The sequence below is a fragment of the Loxodonta africana genome, chromosome 15, assembly GCF_030014295.1.
Source record: "Loxodonta africana isolate mLoxAfr1 chromosome 15, mLoxAfr1.hap2, whole genome shotgun sequence".
Lineage (NCBI taxonomy): Eukaryota > Metazoa > Chordata > Mammalia > Proboscidea > Elephantidae > Loxodonta > Loxodonta africana.
The window spans coordinates 48,024,159-48,047,235 of NC_087356.1; the positions used below are offsets into that span (position 1 = coordinate 48,024,159).

The window sequence follows — 23,077 nt, forward strand, 5'->3', positions numbered from 1 at the left end:
AAAGGCACTTAGCTTTCCTGCTCCGTGGGCCAGGAAGCCCACTGCATCATCTCCTGCAGGTCTGTCCTGCCAGTCTCTCCTTCCTTGGTGGTTGTCTTGGTTATCTAGTGCTGCTGTAACACAAATACTACAAGTGGGTGGCTTCAACAAAGAGAAATTTATTCTCTCACAGACCAGTAGGCTGTAAGTCCAAATTCAGGGCGTTAGCTCCAAGGGAAGGCTTTCTCCATCTGTCGGCCCTGCAGGAAGGCCCTTGTTATCAGTCTTCCCGTGGCCTAGGACTTCTCTGTGCGGGAACCTCAGGTCCAAAGAACATGCTCTACTCCCGGAGCTGCTTTCTGGGTGATACGAGGTCCCCATGTCTCTCTGCTTGCATCTCTCTTTTATATCTTAAAAGAGATTGGTTTAAGACACTACTGTCTAATCTTGTAGGTCTCATCAGTATAACTTAATCCATCTCATTACATCATACCGACAGGATATACAACATGTAGGGAAATCACATCAGATGACAAAATGGTCGAGACAATCATACAATATTGGGAATCATGGCCTTGCCAAGTTGACAGATATTTTTGGGGGCCACAGTTCCATTCATGACATTCCAGTCTTTGGCCCCTAAAAATTCTTGTCCTTGCCACATGTAAAACATATTCACCCCATCATATCACAGCAGAAGTCTTAAATTAACTCCAAGTCCAAAATCTAAACTCTTCCTTATCTGTGAAATCTAGAATATAGGTTATCTGCTTCCAAAGTACAGTGGTGCAACAGCCTTGAAGTAGGTATTTCCATTACAAATGGGAGAAATGGGAGGGAAAGAAGGCATAACAGGCACCAAGCAAATCAGCAGAACACACTGCAGTAGCCCTCAAGGCATTGCAAATAATCCTTTGTTTTCTGAGATCATTTACACAATAGCCGTGCCCTCCAGATTCTGGGTGGAGACCCCTCAAACCTGGGCTTCAGCTCTGCCTCCCAGGCCCAGCTCTGCTCCCTTGGCTTTAGGCCTACCATTCTCCTAGTCCATCTGAGTGGCGACTCCACCTTTAGAAACACTAGAGGCCATGGCTCCACCCTTTGAAATGTCAGAGGTCATGGCCATACCTTTTGAAACTGAGGCAGCTCGGCTTCCTGTGTTCCTTGGCCTCTAGCCCGCATCTGCCTACTAGGGCAAGTGTTCCAAAGCTCAGTAGCTTCACTGATAAGTGTCTGGAGGCACCCCACTCCGCCAGTAAACTTTGACTGGAATGCACTCAGCTCTTTTGCTCTGTGGGTTAGCAAGCCTACCTCTACTGTTCAGTGCCTGGAGGTACCCTACTCCACCAGGAAGCCTCCTGCACAGAGGCACTGAGCTCTCTTGCTCTGTGGGTCTGCTTCAGCGCTGCCCGGTGCTGGTCTCCTGGTTCTCCTTCTACCGGTTCTCTGCTGCTGCCAGTCCTCTGTTGCTGCTTTCTCACCATCTGCACCATCTCTGGTGTTCTTCTCACTTTGTTCTGATCCCTCTGTCCATTCACAGTTTCAGAACCAGTCCATATTTTGGGTATCTGTTAAAGCAGCACCCCATTCCTGGCACCACATTCTGTCTTGGTTATTTACTGCTGCTATAGCAGAAATAACACAAGTGGATGGCTTCAACAAAGAGAAATTTATTCCCTCAGAGACCAGTAGGCTACAAGTCCAAATTCAGGGTGTCAGCTCCAAGGGAAGGCTATCTCTCTCTGTTGGCCATGGAGGAAGGTCCTTGTAATCAATCTTCCCATGGTCTAGGAGCTTCTCTGTACAGGAACCTCAGGTCCAAAGGATGTGCTCTGCTCCTGGTGCTGCTTTCTTGGTGGTATGTGGTCCCCATGTCTCTCTGCTCTCTTTTCTATATCTTAAAAGAGATTGGCTTAAGACACTATCTAATCTTGTAAATCTCATCAGTATAACTGCCACATATCCATCTCATGACATCATAGTTATAGGATATACAACACATAGGGAAATCACATCAGATGACAAAATGACAGTCATACAATACTGGAAATCTTGACCTAGCCACGTTGACAGATATTTTGGGGGGACACAATTCAATCCATGACAGTGATGGTGGGCTGTTTTCTTTCCCACCTCTGGGGTGGTTCATTTCAAGCCTAGCAGGATGGCAAAACTGACCAATACCCATAAAAAATACCCATGGTGGGCCACAATTACCTTATCACACAGTCCTGCCCAGTCGCCTGGGTGGGAGTTATAAGACCATAGCTAGAAAGGCCACACAAAAAGCAGTCTATTATGCTGCAATGTACAAAAATATTTTTAAAAAATACTTTATCCAGCTTGTTTAATTGTTTGCAGGAGTGTTGATCAGTAATACTTACTCTGAAAAATTGCTGGAAATAGAGCCATTTTTCATAGATATTTGGCTTTTTATTGGATTTTAATTTTTTTGGAATGTGATGTTTACCTAATAAGACATACCCTTGTAGCTAATTACGACTTTTTACCATTGAATTACTTGTATAAGGAGATGGTATTGTCTGTTTACCATTTGTTGAAATAGGGAAGGGAAAGTACGGAAATGATCCAACAGTTATTGGGGTCTGTTGTCTTCAAAAGGAGCCCTGGTAGTGCAGTGATTAAGTGGTCAGATGCTAACCGAAAGGTTGGCGATTTGAACCCACCAGCTACTCTGTGGGAGAAAGATGTGGCAGTCTGCTTCCATAAAGATTTATAGCCTTGGAAACCCTGTGGGGAAGTTCTACTCCGTCCTTATACAGTTGCTATGAGTTGGAGTTGACTCTCAAGCAGTGGGCTTTGGTTTGGTTTCGTTGTCTTCAGGCAACTTTATGTACGTTTTCTCATTTAGTAGAAAGAGATCTGATTCATCTCTAGTCACTAGTAGTATGGTATTTTTGAGTAATTTATAGGTAAAAAAAACTGAGATAAAAACATACTTTTGTTAGACATTCTAAATATTTTTAAACTCTTTTTAGGTTTAATGTGTTTCTTTTTTTTTTTTTTTTGGTCTACGTTTTTATTTTCCCTGCCTAAAGCAAATACCATTATGGTTCTTTGGGGCTTAGGGTAAAAGCAAAGTGATTTAGTAAATGGGGATGTTTTAGCCTGGTAGTTAATCTCACCCTACTTCCAAAACTGATTTGAAGCAATTAAAGTTCTTAAGGTAGGTGTTTGGTAATGTGAATACCTTGACATTCCACTGAGAACCTTTTGTGTGAATGGTGGTCTTTTTTAAATCATTACCTTACTTTAGGGGATGGCCTTCAGTCATGTATAATTGTTTGTAAATGAACATAATGTTTTAACAACTAATTAAAGCCACCGAGGTACCTTTTAATCAGTTGCGTTGACTAATAGTGACCCAAAGGACAGAGTGGAACTGCTCCTTCCAAGGAGTGCCTGGTGAATTCGAACTGCTGACCTTTTGGTTAGCAGCTGAACTCTTAATCACAATGCTGCCAGGGTTTCTAGACACCTGTTAGAAAGGCTCAAAACAAAACACATTTTGGTAAGGATGTGGAGCAGCTACAACTCTCATGCATTGCTAGTTCTTCTGCAAATCTGTTTCTTACAAAGTTAAACATATACTTACCGTAAGACTGAGCAATCCCACTCCTAGGTATTTTGCCTAAGAGAAATGAAGACATATGTTCACACATAGAAGCTTTGTTCATACTTGCCGCAAACTGAAAACAGCCCATATGTCCATCAGTTTATGAATAGATAGATAAATTTTGGTACATCTGCCTGATGGAGTAATAGTCGACAGTAAAAAGAGATGAACTCCTGATACATGCAGTAACATGACTGAATCTCAAAGACATTATGCTAAATTAAAGAATTGAAACACAAAAGACTACCATATGACTCCATTTACATGATATCATAGAATTGGCAAAACTCTAGGGAAAGAAAACAGATTAGTTGTTTCCACCTTTGGTGTAGGGGAAGGAAATTGATGACAGAGAGGCACAAGGGAACTTTTTCATGTGATACAGGTTTCCGTATCATTATTTTGGTAGTAAGGAGCCCTGGTGGCTCACTGGTTAAGTGCTCAACTGCTAACCAAAAGGTCGGTGGTTCAAACCCACCAGCTGCTCAGTGAGAGAAAGATATGGTAGTTTGCCTCCATAAAGATTTACAGCCTTGGAAACCCTATGAGGCAGGTGTACCCTGTCCTGTAGGGTCACTATGAGTCAGAATCTACTCAGCTGCAGTGGGATTTTGATTTTATTGTGGGCATGGTCACATGATAGCATAACATTTGTCAAAACTTGTAGAGCTGTATACCTAATATAGATGAATTTTCCATATTGATATTATACCTCAGTAATCCTGAGTTAAATAGTACTGATTTTCAAAATTGTTAATTTTCTCTTTATGCAGAGCATGGCACTCTACATACTTGGTGATGAGGGCTCTGTTTCTGATGAAGCCTCACAGTATTTATCCAGAATAACTATAGGTAAGTTGGTGCAGTGTTAGGCTTCCCTAGAAAAATTTTTATACATGTTTATATCAGAGCTAAAATAAAAGATAAAAATTTCCTAAGTACTTGGTTTAGAGGCCACATCTTGCCTCTTAAAAAAAACAAAAACCAAACCCACTACCATCAAGTCAGTTCTGACTTGTAGCAACCCTATAGGACAGAATAGAAACTGCCCCATAGGGTTTCGAAGGTTGCCACATCTTTGTCCCACGAAGTGACTGGTGGGTTTAAACCACCAACCTTTCATTAGCAACTGAGCAGTTTAACCACTGTTCCACCAGCGTTCCTTAATAAAAGGCTAGCACTATTTTAATCTACAGTCCAGAGCTGATTTTCAGAAACCACAGTTACTTAAAATCTAACAAATCTTATATTTTTGGTATAGTTAAAAAAAGGTCTGTTTTGGCATGAAATTTTTAAGCTTTTCAACCTGCCGGAGTACTGCTTATTTTATTATTTTTTAGGAGATATTTGTTAATGAATTCTTATTTCCAAATGTCTTCTATATATTATGTGTTTTCATCATCATGATGACTATCAAAATACTAAAATTCCATTTTGTTCCTTTTAGCCACCCAAAAGTCACAGGCAGAACAAGAGGAAAACAGGTGACTTTTTTCAGCAAGTGCTTTTATTTTAAAAATATAAAGCAGTACGTGTTTTCCTAATCTGTGTAATAACTTCATATTTTGTTCTCTTGTAGATGTAGTTTTAAGCATTCTGCATCAGTTTCTAGCCTAGCTGAAAGGCTAGTTGTCTGGATGACTAATGTAGGTAAGAGGTTCTTTGTTACTTTTTATGTCTCTTTGAAATGAAGCTGAGAAGCCTCCTTCTTTCACACTGAACACCCCCTTATTAAGCTGTGCTTTTTCCATACTTGATAGAACTGGGAGGCATGAAGAGAGAAGGGAAGGTTCCACAGGATTGAGATTACAGACCATCAAATCCTTTTCAGGCCAGCCTCGCAACTTCTGTATAGTGTCTGGGATACCAGTTTTTCAGCTCTTAGTGATTAAGAAAACTTTCTTTGCCGTTCACCTTAGACCATTCAAGGTTGTGGCTAGTAGACTGGCCTCAGAATGGAGTTCTCTGATCACTACACGTTCAGACTTTGAAGCCATCCTGACACTCAGATATCAAATGATTATTTCTGGCAGAGTCCAGAAGTAATTGTATAAACATTACAGAGTGTGTTTTTGAAGGCTGTAGGCCAAGGATTTTGAACATTTAGCTGGGAAGAAGGAAACGGGAGGATAAGAGGTCTCTATATTCCCAAAACCTGTGCCCCTAGGTTTAAATAGAGTAAAAAAAAAAACAAGCACTGAAGAACTAAAAAAAAAAAAAGTAACTAAAAAGCAAAATTAAAAGTTACTCCTATGAAGATATGATAAAAAATGATGTCAAAGTATAGTATGTTAATGTTTTAGTGAATATTACAAGAAATTTCTGAATTATCTGAAGAATGTTCCAAATGACTTAGTTCTTCACAGTTCATTTTTAATGTCCCCTTCAAAATTACATTTGTCATATAGGTATAGGATACCTGTACTGAAAAACGCCAGCTGAGTTTTATCCATTTGTATATCACATAATCTTTAATAAAAGTGTTATTCTTGTGTAAAGGAATATTTTTGCCTCAGTAATTAATCAGCTTTCTGTAATTGATAAATAATGCACATTACTGTAAAATTTAGAAAATCATTACATGAAAAATAAATTTTATTTAAAATGAGCATTCAAAAGATTTTAATTATGAAATATGGTATACATACAAAAAAAAGTATATGTTTAGAGAATATAAATAAATGAATACTGTTGTACTTGTCACCCATCATTAGAAATAGAACATTACCAATGTAGTAGAAGGCCCCTGTGTGTCTGCTGCTAGTTGATACCCCCTCCCACACACCCTCGCTACTGCAGGTAACCACTACTCTACCTAAAATTTGTATTACCTTTTTGTTTTTTTAAATAGTTTTACTATATTTATATATTGCATAGTATTATGTGTTTTTGAATTTTATGTAAATGTGTATGGATATAAATATGTGTTCTGTTTTATTTTCTTCACTCAACATTGTTTTAAAAAGATTCATCCATGTGACTCACGTAGTTATAGGTCATTCATTTTCACTGTTATGTGATATTCCATTGTTTGAATATATCACAACTTACCCGTTCTACTGATAATAGACAATTTTGCCAAAAAGAAACAATGTAGTGAGTGAGTATTTTAATACTTGTGTCTTGGTACACATGTATACACGTTTCTCTGGCCTTTAGGGGCTATGGGGTTGGACCTGTCTATACGTGTTCAACCTTACTAGGTAATGCCAGCTGCTTTCCAGGGTGGTCGTATCAGTTTACACCACCATCAGCGGTAGATGAGAATTACTGTTGCGTTACATAGCTGCCAACACTTGGTATTGATTGACTTTAATATTTGTCTCCACCGCTCGTCTGTCAGTTTGTCATTCTGTGGTGAATTGCAACTGGAAAAAATCCATACTCGTGCCCATTTCAAAGAGGGGTGACCAGACAGAATGCGGAAATCACCAAACAGTATCACATGCAAGGAAAATTATGCGGAAGATAATTAAAAAATGGTTGCAGCAGTACGTCGACAGAGAACTGCCGGAAATTCAAGCCACGTTCAGAGGAGGATGTGAAACAAGGAATATCATTGCTGATATCAGATCTTGGCTGAAAGCAGAGACTACCAGGAAGTTGTTTATCAGTGTTTTATTGACTGCAAAGGCTTTTGATTGTGTGGATCGTAACAAATTATGGATAACGTTGTGAAGAATGAGAATTCCAGAACACTTAATTGTGCTCATGCAGAACCTATACTTAGAACAAGATGTAGTTGTTTGATCAGAACAAGGGGATACTGCATGGTTTAAAATCAGGAATTATGCGTCAGGGTTGTATCCTTTAACCATACTTACTCAATCTGTATGCTGAGCAAATAATGCGAAAAGATGGAGTATATGAAGAACGGGGCATCAGGATTGGCGAAAGACTCATGAACAACCTGCGATATGCGGGTGATACAACCTTGCTTGTGAAAGTAAAGAGGACTTGAAGCACTTACTGATGAAGATCAAAGACTGCAGCCTTCAGTATGGGTTACACCTTAAGATAAAACAAGAATTCTCACAGCTGGACCAGTAAGCAATATCATGATAAATGGAGAAAAGATTGAAGTTGTCAAAGATTTCATTTTACTGGGTTTCACAATCAACGCCATTGGAAGCAGCAGTCAAGAAATTAAACGACGTATTGCATTGGGCAAGTCTACTGCAAAAGATCTCTTTAAAATGTTAGAAAGCAAAGATGTCACCTTGAAGACTAAGGTGCCCCTGACCCAAGCCACCGTGTTTTCAGTTGCCTCATATGCATGTGCAAGCCGGTCAATGAATAAGGAAGACTGAAGGAGAATTGATGAATTTTGAATTATGATGTTGGTGAAGAATATTGAATATACCACGGACTGCCAGAAGAACGAACAAATCTGTCTTGGAACAAGTACAGCCAGAGTGCTCCTTAGAAGTGAGGATGGCGAGACTTTGTCTCATGTACTTTGGACATGTTATCAGGAGGGATCAGTTCCAGGAGAAGGATGTCATGCTTGGTAAAGTAGAGGGTCAGTGAAAAAAAGAGGAAGACCCTCAACAAGATGGTTTGACACAGTGGCTGCAACAGTGGGCTCAAGCATAACAATGATAGGGTGGTGCAGGCCTGGGCAGCATTTTGTTCTGTTGTGCATGGGGTCCCTATGAGTTCGAACAGACTCGACGATATGTAACACCAACAGCAACAAAAACATTTGTCTGTGGAGTGGATGTGAAATTATATTTCCTAGTGGTTTTAATTTGGTTTTCTCTGACCACTCGTTAGGTAGAGCATCTTTTTTGTGTGTTTATTTTCTATCTGTGTCTCTTTTCTAGGAAATTTTTTTTTGTTCTTTGTGTTTTTCCCCCTGGGTTGTCTGTGTTTATCTTAAGGTTTTTAGGACCTCTACATATTTTGGGTACTAATACTTTTGCAATTTTTAAAGAAACCTTTTATATTAACCCCTGATGCCAAGGCATTAGACTGGTAGTAAGTTGAATGAAATGTATTTCTTATTTGTAAGGATAGATATTTATTAACTTTAGTCTGAAGATAACTGGGACAGTGGTACATTTAAATTAAATTTTTTCTCCTTTCCTTTCACTGTAAGGATTCACCTTAAGAGATTTGGAGACTCTTCCCTTTGGAATTGCACTTCCCATCAGAGATGCAATTTATCACTGCCGTGAGCAGCCTGCTTCTGACTGGCCAGAAGCTGTCTGTCTCTTGATTGGACGTCAGGACCTTTCCAAGCAGGCCTGTGAAGGAAACTTACCCAAAGGGAAATCTGTGAGTACCGACATAGGAAGTTCAAAGTTCAGTTTTAGTCTCAAATAAAATAGAAGTAGAAATGTTTTTCATTTTCCTTTAAGTCTTTGTGCAAGTGTATGTATCAGTTTGTCTTATATAGCATATGCCAGATGGGGTTTGTAATTGGACAAACCTTATTAATTGTAAATGGGAATGGAGATTTTATGAATGCTGTATCTTGGCTGGACTTTTCTTTGCCTCTTGAGTCAGGACAAGCACTGATTCAGTATGAGAAATTTCCCTGTTTGTATCATACTAGTAATTAAACTATTTAAACCAGCTGAAATCAATTGCTATTGAATCTGTTCTGACTCATCATGACCCCATGTATGTTACAGTAGAACTGCTCCAAAGGGTTTTCAGTTGCTGATTTTTCAGAAGTAGATTGCTAGCCCTTAGTTCCAAGGCGCCTCTGGATGGAGTTGAACCTCCAGTCTTTCAGTTAGCAGCCAAGCGTATTAACTGTTTGTACCACCCAGGAATAATTAACTGCTTAGTAATTATTATATAGAAAAAGATAGTGTACATATATCCTGAATTTGAATGGTTATTATAAAACTTTTCTCTTTCATATTTTTCTAGATTTAATTTAATTTTATTTTTGTGGAAATACACACAGGATAGGATATACCATTTCAATAAATTCTGCCTGTCCAGTTCAGTGATATTGATTACATTCTTCAAGTTATATAACCATTCATGCCATCCCTTCCTAAATTATTTTACCACCATCAGTTTATAGTCACTGCTTCCTTAGCTTCTCATCTAACCTTTCGAGATGTTGTCAGTTTGTTCCCACATAGATAAATCTTTAAAAGAGCACAATGCTCAAGGCAGACATCTTTTCTAGTTAACCTAAACTGTTGTCTTTCATGGAAACCTTGGTGGTGTAGCGGTTAAATGCTACAGCTGCTAACCAAACGGTCGATAGTTGAATCCACCAGGCACTCCTTGGAAACTCTATGGGGCAGTTCTGCTCTGTCCTGTAGGTTCGCTATGGGGTGGAATTGACTCTACAGCAATGGTTTTTTTTGTTGTCTTTCATACTTTTTTGATCTGTTAAATTTATTGAGTGAAACTTTCTTAATAGGTGTAAACATAATCTGTTTAATTACATAAAACTGAAGTCCCAAGAAAAGGATTTTTTTTGGGTACCAGGATTATTTAGAAGATGACTTAAGATACCTCCTCTGAAATACTCTCCTTCATCAATCTTCAAATCCGTTTTCTCAAGGATGAGTTCTAAGAGGCCTACAATTAGAGAGTGAAATATTTTATTACCCCTCCATTATCTCTTTGTAAATCTGCCTCTTTTAAAACAAAAAATTTTAAAAACTTTTAAAACTTCTTTCAGCACTGTAGTTCACCTTCTTAAACTAAATGGGAGCATTGTATTATCCTGAGGATCAAGGAGGATTCAGGGATGGTTATGTTCATGTCCCTGAGAAAACAAGGGAAATTTGGCTACTATTTGTGCTGTTCATCTCTTATTAGCCTTTGAATTAATTTTTTTTTAATCAATGCACAGTGACTGTTTGTAAATCACATTAGGCCTTAGGCTGTTAATGCTTCTTTTGAGTCTGTATAAAACATATTCCTAATACCAGAGCTGCTTAACGGACCTGTGAGATAAACCATCTCCCCAGGGGTCCATGTTCAGCAGGGATGTCCCAGCATATCTCTTGTAATCTGTGTCTAAATAACAACTCTTAGTTTAATTAGGTTTGCTGTTTTTCAGACAGAAAACCATTGTTTTATGCTAATAATATTGTTGTCATTTTCTTGACCAAGAAAAGTCTTTAACATTTGGAGCTTATTTGTTACCATGAGAGAGAGCAGTTTAATATCATTAGCACAAAATACAGTAAAACCTGCGAAAGCTAGAACCTATGTAAGGCAGAAACCTGTCAGAGAAGGAAAACTCAAATATTTCCACTAAAACGATAGAAAAGTGGTAAGACTGCACTCTGTAAGATGTGGAAAATTTGTGGAATCTGCAAAAACAAGGCAGTTGTGTTGAGTTTTGGCTCTTACAAGTTTCAATGATGATTGTTCCTTTGTATTTAAATGTCATTTTAAGTAATTCTGTCTGAATTCAATTTATTTTGTTATTTGAGGCTACAGTTTATAATTAATCCCATCTAAATTCAATCTGTCAGCTATTTGGATCTGTATCTTATATCTAACTCACTCATTAGAACATAACCTCTTTTAAAATTAGCTAGGAACAGTGAGTTTTTATGAACTGAGAGTGGTTATCTGATATCTGCCATTAATGTTTTTCTCGGGGTAACATTGTTGTTTCTAGGTTAAATGATGCAAAACTTTAGCATTTCATCTGGGAATGAATCTCTGTTAAAGGGGTGTAAAACTCTGAGGGAAAATAAAAAGGTTCCATGCAGTTCACATCTGTGTTGGAGTCTGATTGAATTATCTGGACTGGGAAGCCTCATGTAAAACCACATGCTGAGCCTGGGTGCCCAGAACGGCAGATCAAGGGATTATCTTTCCTTACCCGTTGGGCTGCAGTTCAGTCCTTCTCCTTAAAAAAAAAAAAAAATTACTTGGAACATACTTAAAAAAAGTGAAAACCAACCGTGATCAATTCCGTCTAAGATACCATATAAAGTAAGAAAATATTATCCAACTTTCCTCAACGTCTTGATGTGTATCCTTCCAGATATTTTTCTTACGCTTATGAAACAGGCTGCTCAGCCATATCTTGAACAGTACCTGAACCAATTTTTTTTTCCTTCTCCTTTCCCTCCCCCAGCCCATCCCTGCCTCCAAGTAAGATCCTGATGTTAGCTCCCCAAATGGTTAAGTGTTAACCAATATTTCCTCTAAGGCTGTGGAAAACAAGTAATATTGATCTAAGCCTGTCAAATAAGACGAAGGATGGTACCTGCTACCTCCTGAGCTGATGGGATAATGGCAGGAAAAGATCAACATGTTTGAGATACAACCACCGAAACCAAACAGAAGAAAGAGAGTGGACATTCCACAAGTCCCTAAAACATACTGGCCCTTTTCCCTTAAAAACCTGAGCTGATCTGTAGTCCAGTGAGACAGACCACTTTAGGAAGAGATCATTCCCCTCTGTCTCCATATACCAGTATATCTAATAAAGCTCTTGCTACCCATCTCACCCCGTCTCAAGAATTGGCTATTTGCAGCAGACGGCTCTAACTCGCGAGATTGTGGTAACACAGTAATCAACAGATTATTTATATTTGTGTGGGTTCTTTCTGATAGCGGGTGGGGTTCATAATCCACTTGCAATGCTTTGTTTCCTTTTCAAAACTATTAGGATGAAGTTAGATTTTTACATTTTATTTATAGTGTTTCTCTCAAGGGCTTCAGCCTACTGACTATTGTCCTACACTTAAACTTTTCCCATTAACTCAATAAAGAATGCTTCCAAGCGGGGAATAGTGTACTTTTAAAAAAGATTTCCACATTAGGTTCCCAGTATACCTTGGGAACTCAACCCATCTCTGCTTTGGAACATTCGGTGGTTAGTCCTGGCTGACCAGACTGTTTCCTCCTGGAGCTGTAAGAACATGATGCTGGCTATCAGGCTTGCTGGTGAGCCCGAGTCATTCATCTCTCCTCTGCACCCTTTCATTTGTGCAGTGACACAGAATCTACTGCCATGACTAAAAATAAAGAATGGTAATGAGGGATTATAGTATCTTGTATGACTCTTACTCTTTTTGAACTAAGATTTAATTACAAATTATATGCAGACTTTGCTTCTTAATAGTATTCTTAGTGCCTCTTAGTTATGCATGGTTTTAAAATTTAAACTAGTTCCATTTAATTAATTTACAAAGATACTTGACTAAGATGTCCTACATTTTGGGCTTCATTCTCTTTTCAGTTCTTAGATCTGTGATTTAGTGTCTGCCATTAATTTCGGAAAATTCTCAGCTATTATCTCCACAGATATTTTTTCTGACCTATTTTCTCTTTACTTTCTTAGACTCCAATTACGCGTATATCAGACTGTTTGATTTTGCCCCACAGCTCGTGGATTCTGTGTTTTTCTTTTTTTTCTCTATATTTTGGTTTGGATAATTGCTATTGGTCTCGCTTAAAGTTCACTGATTGTTTTCACAGGTGTATTAAATCTGCTCAGTAGTTAAGGGGTCCTTTATCTCTGATTTTATGTTTTCTACTTTTAGCATTTCCATTTTTCTCTTTCTTTATAGTTTCTACCTCTGCTCAATTTTTTTTTTATCGATTCTTGTGTATTGTCTGTCTTTCCCATTAGATCCTTTAACATGGTAATCATAATTATTTTAAAGTGCCTCTTTGAAAGTTCCAACATTTCATTCATCTCTGGATCTTGTTCTGGTTTTTGTTTGGATGCTGGACATGTATGTAGGACAGCAGAAACTGAAATAAATAGTATTTATATTTTTAGATGGGCATGCCTCGTCTTCTGTCCAACGGAAGCAGGGAAAGAGGCCATTTAGGTAGTAGCTTGGACTAGAGTAGTAATGGAAGAAGTAATGAGAAGTGCTTGGATTAGGGATATTTTGAAAGTAGAGTTTGCTCCCTCGTTCTGAGAGAAGGAAGAGGTTTGGCTTTAGCAGTTGAGTGGATGGGAGAGCCAAGTGGAATGATAATTTTAAGTGACTAGCTAACATGTAGACATCAATTTTTTTGCCTTAAATCTTAGTCATAATCTAAGTACTTTTCATAGGACCCCCTTCTTTTTAAGAAATTTTAAGTAATATTTTCCCTCTGAACTGAAGACTAAAAACTCTCATACGTTATTCCTTTCTCTGCCTCATTTGAATGTTTGTATGTACATGCGCGCTTATGTAAATACACGTCTCCGTTTGTGTACAGGTTTAAGTGTATTCCTCTGTGTTGGTTCAGTTTGCTATAAGAGTCTTGATAAATTGGTTGCTTTGAATGTGACGCAAAGGTTACTGTGGAGAGAGTTATTTTACTTCTGGTTGATTTATTTTGCATTGGTTCAGAAGTATAAAAAAAATTAAAAAAAATTTTTTTGTAGTTAGAAAAAAGATTTTGTAGAGAATATTTTTATTTAGACTCCCTTTATATTAAATTAAATTTTTTTTTAATACTTTTGTGTTTGATATCAAGCAAACTTACCTGTCTTTGGCTAATCTCTCTTTAGGGTTCCTTTATTTGTTTACAATTTAGCTTCTACCCGAGTTTTGAGGTACTTTTTGGTGCTTGAGGTTTTAAACTTTAAACCAATAATTATAAATTTTCTTCTAAATATACATCCTTCCTCTGTGCCAGTATAGTCTTGGCACATTATCCTATATATCCTGCTGTTCAATAAGTGTATGTTGACTGGTTTTTAAATTATAACTACAATAAAGTCTGTTACTCAGGTGCTCTCATCAGATGTTCCTTCAGGAACAGAAACTGAGGAAGAAGATGATGGCATGAATGACATGAACCAGGAGGTTATGTCATTAATATGGAGTGAAGATTTAAGGGTGCAGGACGTGCGAAGACTTCTTCAAAGTGCGCATCCTGTCCGCGTCAATGTAGTGCAGTACCCAGAGCTCAGTGACCACGAGTTCATTGAAGAAAAAGAAAACAGGTAAAGGAAAATACTGTTCATTTTCTCAAGTCTTGTCAGAGTTTTTTTTTGTTGTTGTTGCATTTGGGACTTGTTTATATTTCTTTTGTACTAAAATTTTATTAAAAAAAAATTTTTTTTTTATAGCATTTAATAACCCTAAAATGATACTTTAAAATTAAAATGTGTCACGTATTTTTAAGTTTTCATCTAGCCTCAGTAAACCAAACATGTTTTCAAAGTATCTTTGACATTTGGTGACATTATATTTGAAACCCTCCTACTCTTGAAATACAAACCCACCCATTGCCCTAGAGTCGATTCCGACTCATAGAGGATAGAGTAGATCTGACCCTGTGGGGTTTCCAAGGAGTGCCTGGTGTATTTGAACTGCTGACTTCTGGTTAGTAGCCGTAGCACTTAACCAACTACACCACCAGGGTGGTGTGCTGTTTAGAAAAGGTGAATCTAAAACCATTTTGCTGGTAGTTAATTACCTCAAGAATTTACAAACAAAACAAAACACTGGACTCGTTCTTCTGAGTCTTAGTCAAGAATAGAGTTTGCTTTTTTTGGGGTATAGTTTAAACTTATACTATTACTTTTTTTTCAAAAGTGTTAGGCAGTACTGTCTGAGCCTTCTCTCCTGCAGCTCTGTTTAACACATAATACATCCCTTGAAAAAGTTTAAGAGTCAGTAGGCTGACTGACATTCCACAGTTATTGCCTTGGATCACTTCAACTTATATTTTAAAATTACTCTCTTGTCCTTTTATCTATCTTGTTACCATCATTTGTCATTCTTCCACCACCATTTTCTAGTTCTCCTTCGTTTTTCTGAGGAGCCCTGGTGGTGTAATTTTAAAGCACTGAGGTGCTAATCAGAAGGTTGGCAGTTTAGACCCACCAGCTGGTTTGAACCCACCAGCTGCACTGCGGGAAGAAGATGTGGCAGTCTGGTTCCATAAAGATGATAGCCTTGGAAACCCTATGGGGCAGTTATGCGCTATCTTACAAGGCTGCTATGAGTTGGAATCGGCTCAACAGTAACGGGTTTTTCCTTATTGTACTGCTTCAAGGGGAAGGACCACCTACACGGAGAGACAGGCTGCTGAAGACCTGTGATAGTCATTATCTCCCTTTTGCTGTTTTCTCTCCACATGTACCCAGATGTTGTTGTTAGTTGCCCATCAAATTGATTCCAACTCATGGCAGTCTCATGTGTGTCAGAGTAGAACTGTGTTCCCTAGGATTTTCAGTGGCTAATTTTTTGAAAGTAGTTTGCCAGCCTTTTTCCGAGGCACCTCTGGGTAGATTTGACCCTCTTAACCTTTTGGTTAGCAGCCAAGGGCATTAACCATGCGTCTTTTAATCAGTGGTATCTGAGACTAAAGGCATACTGTATTATTGTTACCATTATTATAATTTGTGACTTCTACAAGGCTTAACTGGATTATATGTAAGACTTCCACTAACAAATTCTGTGACACACAGCCTCCTGGCCTTTTATTTCCTTCATCCCAAATTAATGTAGGGCAGTGTTCCCAACAGTCTTAGGACAGCAGAGTTTTCCTATATAGTAAGCTAGAAAAGAAGCTATATGTGTGTACAGTTAGGAAAGGAGCACACTTGAAAAAATGTTACCTCTTGTTAGCTGCTGGAGAGATATTTCTGTATTCAGATATATTTTGTGTAACTGTTTCCTAGTTATAAATGCTCCCACTTCCAAAATTTCTGTTTTTTCTTGTTTTGTTTTAAGAGGCTATACAAAGGAACTGTGTCTCTTCACTTAGAGCCTCTAATGGGAGCAAAAGTATTAAAATGAGAACAACTCTGTTTGGATGGGACACCACATCTTTGTGTGGATTTACTTTGAGGCGACTTCATGTTACATAGCATGTCTTTCAAAATATTTGCCTACAGATTGCATTCCAAATATGTTTTGCTTTAAAATTTTTCACATGTTGATTTTTATTTTAATTATAGATTGCTCCAGTTGTGTCAGCGAACTATGGCCCTCCCAGTGGGAAGAGGGATGTTTACCTTGTTTTCATACCATCCGGTTCCAACAGAACCATTGCCTATTCCTAAATTGAATCTTACTGGTATGTTAAATTCTGGGCTCAATGAGAAAGGGAAATGATAAGTACATGTCCAGCAGAGTTCTTTTGAATTATTTTATTTAACACCAAAGAAATGCTCTTCTATCCCCAGTGATTTTAAATATTGTTAATAGCTACTTTAGTGGTTATCAAAGTTCAAATAATAAATCAAACTAAACATTGAGTGAAGTTGAATATAACCCATTACTAATTTTTGTTGCTAATGAGACAATTTGAAGATATAAAAAGCCACTTGTAAAAATTCAGAAAGATGATATGGATAAGGAGAAGATGATTTAACTTTAGATAATCATAAAGTATAACATGTAAAAATATTTAGTCTTTAAAATGTCTTGCTTTCTCTTATGATGAATATACGACCATGGCGCAAGCAAAAGGAAATGCACTGAGCAGAAAGAGAAAAAAATGGTTGTTACAGTAGTCCTAGTCTCCAGAGTTCACTGCTGTTAACGTTTTGGCGTAGGTGCTTCCCAGTTGTATTTCTACAGTTATAATTTTATATTTGTTTAATTATCAGAAAATTTAAATATGTTTTATAAACTTGTAGAATTTTACTATAAAGTGAGCATCCTTCCATAACTAGCATATGTATGTATACAAACATATGTATGTATGGGTGAACATACGTAGCCGTGGTGGCAAAGTGGTTAAGAGCTCAGGCTGCTAACCGAAAGGTGGGCAGTTCAAATCCACCAGCTGCTCCCTGGAAATCCTGTGGGGGCAGTTCTCCTCTGTCCTGTAGGGTCGCTATGAGTCAGAATTGACTTGATGGCACACAACAACATGCACACATGTATTGTATGTACATATTTTTAATCAACTTCGTTTTTATTGGTTTCAGCTATTTCATTCAATGGATATACCATATTTATATAAGCAACTTGGTATTGCTGGAAATTCTAATTTTTGCTTTGTTGGAGCATATTCATCGTATTTATTTAGGATTTAGGCTTAGACCAGTGAGATGAATGGTTTCAAAGCTTTGATATAACATGTTGCCTATTTGCCTTTGTTGTTGATTATATGAATTTTTACTTCTGCCAGATGTACCCGTTGCCATCGAGTCGATTCTGACTCATAGTGACCATATAGGACAGATTAGAACTGACCCATAGGGTTTCCAAGAAGCGCCTGGTGAATTCGAACTGTCAGCCTTTTGGTTTGTAACTGTAGCTCTTAACCACTAAGTCACCAGCATTTCCTCTGCCAGATATAAGCATGCGCATTTCCCGGTATTCTTGATTACAATAGGTTTTACAATGCATGTCCATCTTAAACTGGTTTAAGTGTAGCATATGTGGTTTTATGTATAAAGACTTGAACAAATGGCATGTATCATGTATACAGTGATCTGTAGTATCTGATACCTAGTGCTGCCTTAACAGAAATACTACAAGTGGATGGCTTTAACAGATTTATTCTCTCAGTCTAGTAGGCTAGAAGTCCAAATTCAGGGCACCAGCTCCGGGGAAGGCCTTCTCTCTATTGGCTCTGGAGGAAGGTCCTTGTCATCAGTCTTCCCCTGGGTGTAGGAGTTCCTCATTGCAGGGAACATGAGTGCAAAGGACACCCTCTTCTCCTGGCTCTTCTTGCTTGGTGGCATGAGGACCCTGCCCTCTCTGGTCTTTTCTCTCTTTTATGTCTCAGAGTAGATTGACTCACTATACAGCCTAATCCTGTAGATTGAGTTATAACATAACTGCCTCTAATCCTGCCTCATTAACATCATAAAGGTTAGGATTTACAACACATAGGATAATTACATCACATCACAAAATGATGGACAACCACACAATACTGGGAATCATGGCCTAGCCAAATTGACACACGTTGTGGGGGGACACAGTTCAACCCATAACAATATGTAAGCATAATTCCTCAATATTTTAAGGTGCCTAACTTTAAAAAATCTAGAGTCCTGTTCTGTTTTGTAAATGAGTAGCATGCAAGAAATAAACAAGATCAGCTGAGTAAAGAACACATTCCTGTCTCCCATATCACACCTGTGTTGGAGAGTCATAAACTCATTGAGGAACACAGCAAACAGAGTTGCTTTCAACATTAAAATTTTTCTCTCTGTTAAAGATAAAGCTTCTATGGCAAAATATTATCAGTTGTTGAATCTTGGTGGATGGTGTGATATGGTATATAAGTGTTCATAGTCCTAGTCTTTCAACTGTTTAGAATTTTTTTCATGTAAAAAATTTGGGTCAAAAAGGAAAAGAATCTTATGTAAAATTTGAAATAATTAAAAGCTAACTGTGATGTTAGCTTTCATTCTGGTTTCTAATTAAGCTTCTTGCAGTACAGAAGGAAGATAGAAAGTTAGATTTCAAAGCAGTAGGCCTTAATCAGATATATATAAATTTAAATTGGTATCTGTTATCTTATTATAGCTTCATACATTTTACTAAAAAGGATAATCAATGATTTTAAACTATTACGTTTTTTCCACATTGTATCAAGTTTGTTTCATAGGTTTAAAAGTTGATGTGCTCATAGAGATCTAACACCATTCCAGGCATTATGGGCTTAAGGGTTTTGTCCTCAAAGTTGTAAATTTAACAATTTGGTTCTGTGGATTTTCATTCTCTCATTATTAAATTTTGTTTAACTGGATAGGACGGGCCCCTCCTCGGAACACAACAGTGGACCTTAACAGTGGAAACATTGATGTACCTCCCAACATGACAAGCTGGGCAAGCTTCCATAATGGTGTGGCTGCTGGCCTGAAGATAGCCCCTGCCTCCCAGATTGACTCGGCTTGGATTGTTTACAATAAGCCCAAGCATGCTGAGTTAGCCAATGAATATGCTGGCTTTCTCATGGCCCTGGGTCTGAATGGGCATCTTACCAAGCTGGCCACTCTCAACATTCATGACTACTTGACCAAGGTGAGTGAACTCATGCTCCCAACTCCTGGTATTATGCCTCACCTGGACTATTTGGACTGTTGCAGTAGCTCCTAACTGCTCTATTTGCTCGTCTTTCTTCATTCTTACACTGATAAATCCATTCTTCTCACAACAGGCAGAGTGATCTTTCCAAAGTGTAAATCAGAATATGTCACTATCATGGTCAAAACCATTTATTGATCTTCATTGCCCTTAATGTACCTTTGTCCCTTGGTGTCTGCTGGGGACTGATTGCAGGACCCTCCACGAATACCAAAATCCACGGATGCTCAAGTCCTTTATATAAATTGGTGTAATATCTGCATATAACCTGTGCATATCCTCCTGTATGCTTTAAATCATCTCAGTATTACTTATAACACCTAATACAATGTAAATGCTATGTAAATAGTTGTTATACTGTATTGTTTAGGGAATAATGACAAGAAGCGAGGCGAATAATGCTCACCGAGTGCTGGAGAGAGACTGAGGATTCTGTGAAATAGTGGGAGGTTATAGCAGGGCGTGCCTACACATCATTTCGTTCACATGGATTCAGTGTAGTGCTTTGCGTGTGGCAAATTCAAGTTTTGCTTTTTAGAATTTTTTTTTCAAATATTTTTGATCTGTGGTTGATTGACACAGAGAGCTGGTTGTATGTTCTCGGGGTTTACGTGAGTCAAGTTACTTCTACAGTCTTACTTTGTTTTAGTGTTTAACTTGTTCCCCACTGTCCAACCATATAGATTGACTGTATTAGCTCCTTGGCAAATCCAAACTCAGAGCCATTTCAGAGCCTTGTGTGTGTGTTTTTAAGCAGATTTATTGAGATATAATTCAAATCCCATACAGTTCACCCATTTAAAGTGTACAAGTTGGTGGTTTTTAGTATATTCAAGAGTTTTACTTCCATCACCACACTCAATTTTAGAACGTTTTCATCACCCTATAAAGGAATCTCATACCCGTTAGTAGTTACCCCCTGTTCCCTGTTTCCTCCAGCCCCTGGCAACCACTTTCTGTCTCCATGGATTTGCCAATTCTTGACCTTTCATGTAAATGGAATCATACTATATGTGGTCACTTATGATTGGCTTCTTTCACTTAGCATAATGTTTTCAAAGATCATCTGTGTTCTAGCAGGTATCAATATTTCATTCCTTTTATTGTCAAATAATATTCTGTTGTATAAATATACCATAGTTTGTTTATTCATTCGTCAGTTGATGGACATTGGATTATTTCATGTTTTTGGCTATTATGAATAAGGCTGTTAAGAGCATTCTCTCTAAGTCTTTGTGTGGATATTTGTTTTCACTTCTCCTCGGTAGATACCTAGGAGCAGAATTGCTGGGCTATATGCTAATTCTTTGCTTAACTTTTTGAAAAACTCTCAAACTGTTCCCAAGGTGACTGCATCTTTTTGAAATTTTCCAACAGTGCATGAGCGTTCCAGTTTCTCCACATCATTGACAACACTTGCTATTGTCAGTCTTTTTAATTATAGTCATCCTGTTGTTGTTGGTTGCCATCAAGTCAGTTCTGATTCATGGCTACTCCGTGTGTGTCAGAGTAGAACTGTGCTTCATAGAATTTAAGTCTGTGACTTTGGAACCAAATCGCCAGACCTGTCTTCAGTTGCCCTTGGGTGGGTTTGAACCACCAATCTTTCAACTAGTAACCCAACCCTTAACCATTTGTGCCACCCAGGGACTCCATAGTCATCCTAGTGGGTGTGAAGTGATATGTCATTGTGGCTTTGATTTGCATTTCCTTAATGACTAATGATATTGAATGTCTTTTTGCATGTGGAGCCCTGGTGGCACAGTGATTAAATATTTGGCTGCTAAAGAAAAGGTTGGCAGTTTGACTCCACCAGCCTCTCCAGGGAAACCCCATGGGGCAGTTCTCTGTCCTATAGGGTTGCTATGAGTCGGAATTGACTTGATGGCAGGGGGTTTGGTTTGGTTTATAGGCCATTTAATTATCTTCTTAGGAGAAATACATACTATGCCTATTTCAATTGGGTTATCTTTTTATTGTTAGGTTGTAAGGGTTCTTAAAGTATCCTGGATACAGGACCCTTAATATATGTCTGCAAAAATTTTCTGCATGTCTCTGGGTTGTCTTTTCACTTTCAGGCACAAAAGTTTTTAATTCTGATGAAATTCTATTTTACCTTTTTTTTTTTTTAATTGAGTTTTACGTGAAAGTTTACAGTGCAAATTAATTTGTAATTCAAAAATTGATATGCAAAGTCTTTTGTGATGTCAGTTGTAATCCCTGCAATGTGTCAGCACTTTCCTCCTTTCCCTTTACAGCTTGGGTTCTCCATATCTGTTTGGCCAGGTTTCCTGTCCCTCCCTGCCTTCTTGTCCTTGATTTTGGGCAGGTGTTTCCCATTTTGTCTCGTATTCTTGATTTAACTAAGAATCGAGTTCCTCATGTGTGTTATTGTTTGTTTTATAGGCCTGTCTAATCTTTGGCTGAAAGGTGGACTTCGGGAGTGGCTTCAGTTCTGAGTTAGCAAGGTGTCTGGGGCTCATAGTCTTAGGGTTTCCTCCAGTTTCTGTCAGACAAGTAAGCCTGGTGTTTTTCTTTTTGTGAATTTGAATTTCATTCTACATTTTTCTCCCACTCCGTCTGGAACCCTATACTGTGACCTTTGTCAGAGTGGTCAGTGGTCAGTGGTCAGTGGTGGTGGCCGGGCACCATCTAGTTCTTCTGGTCTAGTGGAGGCTGGGGTTCATGTGGTCCGCTAGTCCTTTGAACTAATATTTTTCTTGTGTTTTTGGTTTTCTTCACTCTCCTTTATTCCGGATAGGACGGGAACAACAGATGTATTAGATGGCTGATCGCAAGCTTTTAACCCAAGACACTACTCACCAAAGAAGCGTGTAGAACATTTTCTTGATGAACTATGCTATGCCAAATGACCTAGATGTTCTCTGAGACCATGGTCCCCAGCCCTCAGCCACAGTAACTCGGTCCCTCAAGATGTTTGGATGTGTCTATGAATCTCCTATGACTTTGCCTTGGTTAAGTTGTACTGACTTCCCGTGCATTGTGTGTTGTCTTTTCTTTCCAGAAGTTAAAACCTGTCTACTATCTAGTTAGTGATTTCCTATCCCCACCATTCCCCTCCCTCTTAACCATCAGAGATGTTTTTTTTTTCTTTGTGTAAACCTTTTCTTGAATTTTTATAGCAGCAGTCTCATGCAATGTTTGTTCTTTTGTGATTGACTTATTTCACTCAGCATAATGCCCTCCAGATTCATGCATGTTGTGAGATGTTTCACATATTCATCATTGTTCTTTATTGTAATGTAGTATTCCATTGTGTGTGTATACCATAGTTTCTTTATCCATTCATTTGTTGATGGGCACTTAGGTTGTTTCCATCTTTTTGCTATTGTTAATAATGCTGCAGTGAACATGGTGTGCCTGTCTATTCGTGTGAGGGCTCTTATTTCTCTAGGATATATCCCTAGGAGTGGGATTACTAGAGCATGTGATATTTCTAGTTCTGGCTTTTTAAGGAGACATCTTACCATTTTCCATAGAGTTGTAC

At 38.2% G+C, this 23,077-nt stretch overlaps 1 protein-coding gene across 7 annotated transcripts in view; it reads left to right on the forward strand.

Moving 5' to 3' along the window:
* Positions 1–23,077, forward strand: part of ANAPC1 (anaphase promoting complex subunit 1) — a 184,694-nt gene that overhangs the window by 62,893 nt on the left and 98,724 nt on the right. For all 7 annotated transcript variants that reach the window (XR_010317985.1, XM_023557036.2, XM_010597103.3 and 4 more), the window contains 7 exons: positions 4,390–4,468; positions 5,064–5,100; positions 5,196–5,266; positions 8,718–8,896; positions 14,296–14,510; positions 16,476–16,594; positions 19,235–19,506. Coding sequence is in view for 6 of the 7 variants with exons in the window: in XM_023557036.2 (XP_023412804.2) it covers positions 4,390–4,468; positions 5,064–5,100; positions 5,196–5,266; positions 8,718–8,896; positions 14,296–14,510; positions 16,476–16,594; positions 19,235–19,506 (972 nt within the window). In the remaining variant the exon portion in view is untranslated. The remainder of the gene's footprint in view (positions 1–4,389; positions 4,469–5,063; positions 5,101–5,195; positions 5,267–8,717; positions 8,897–14,295; positions 14,511–16,475; positions 16,595–19,234; positions 19,507–23,077) is intronic.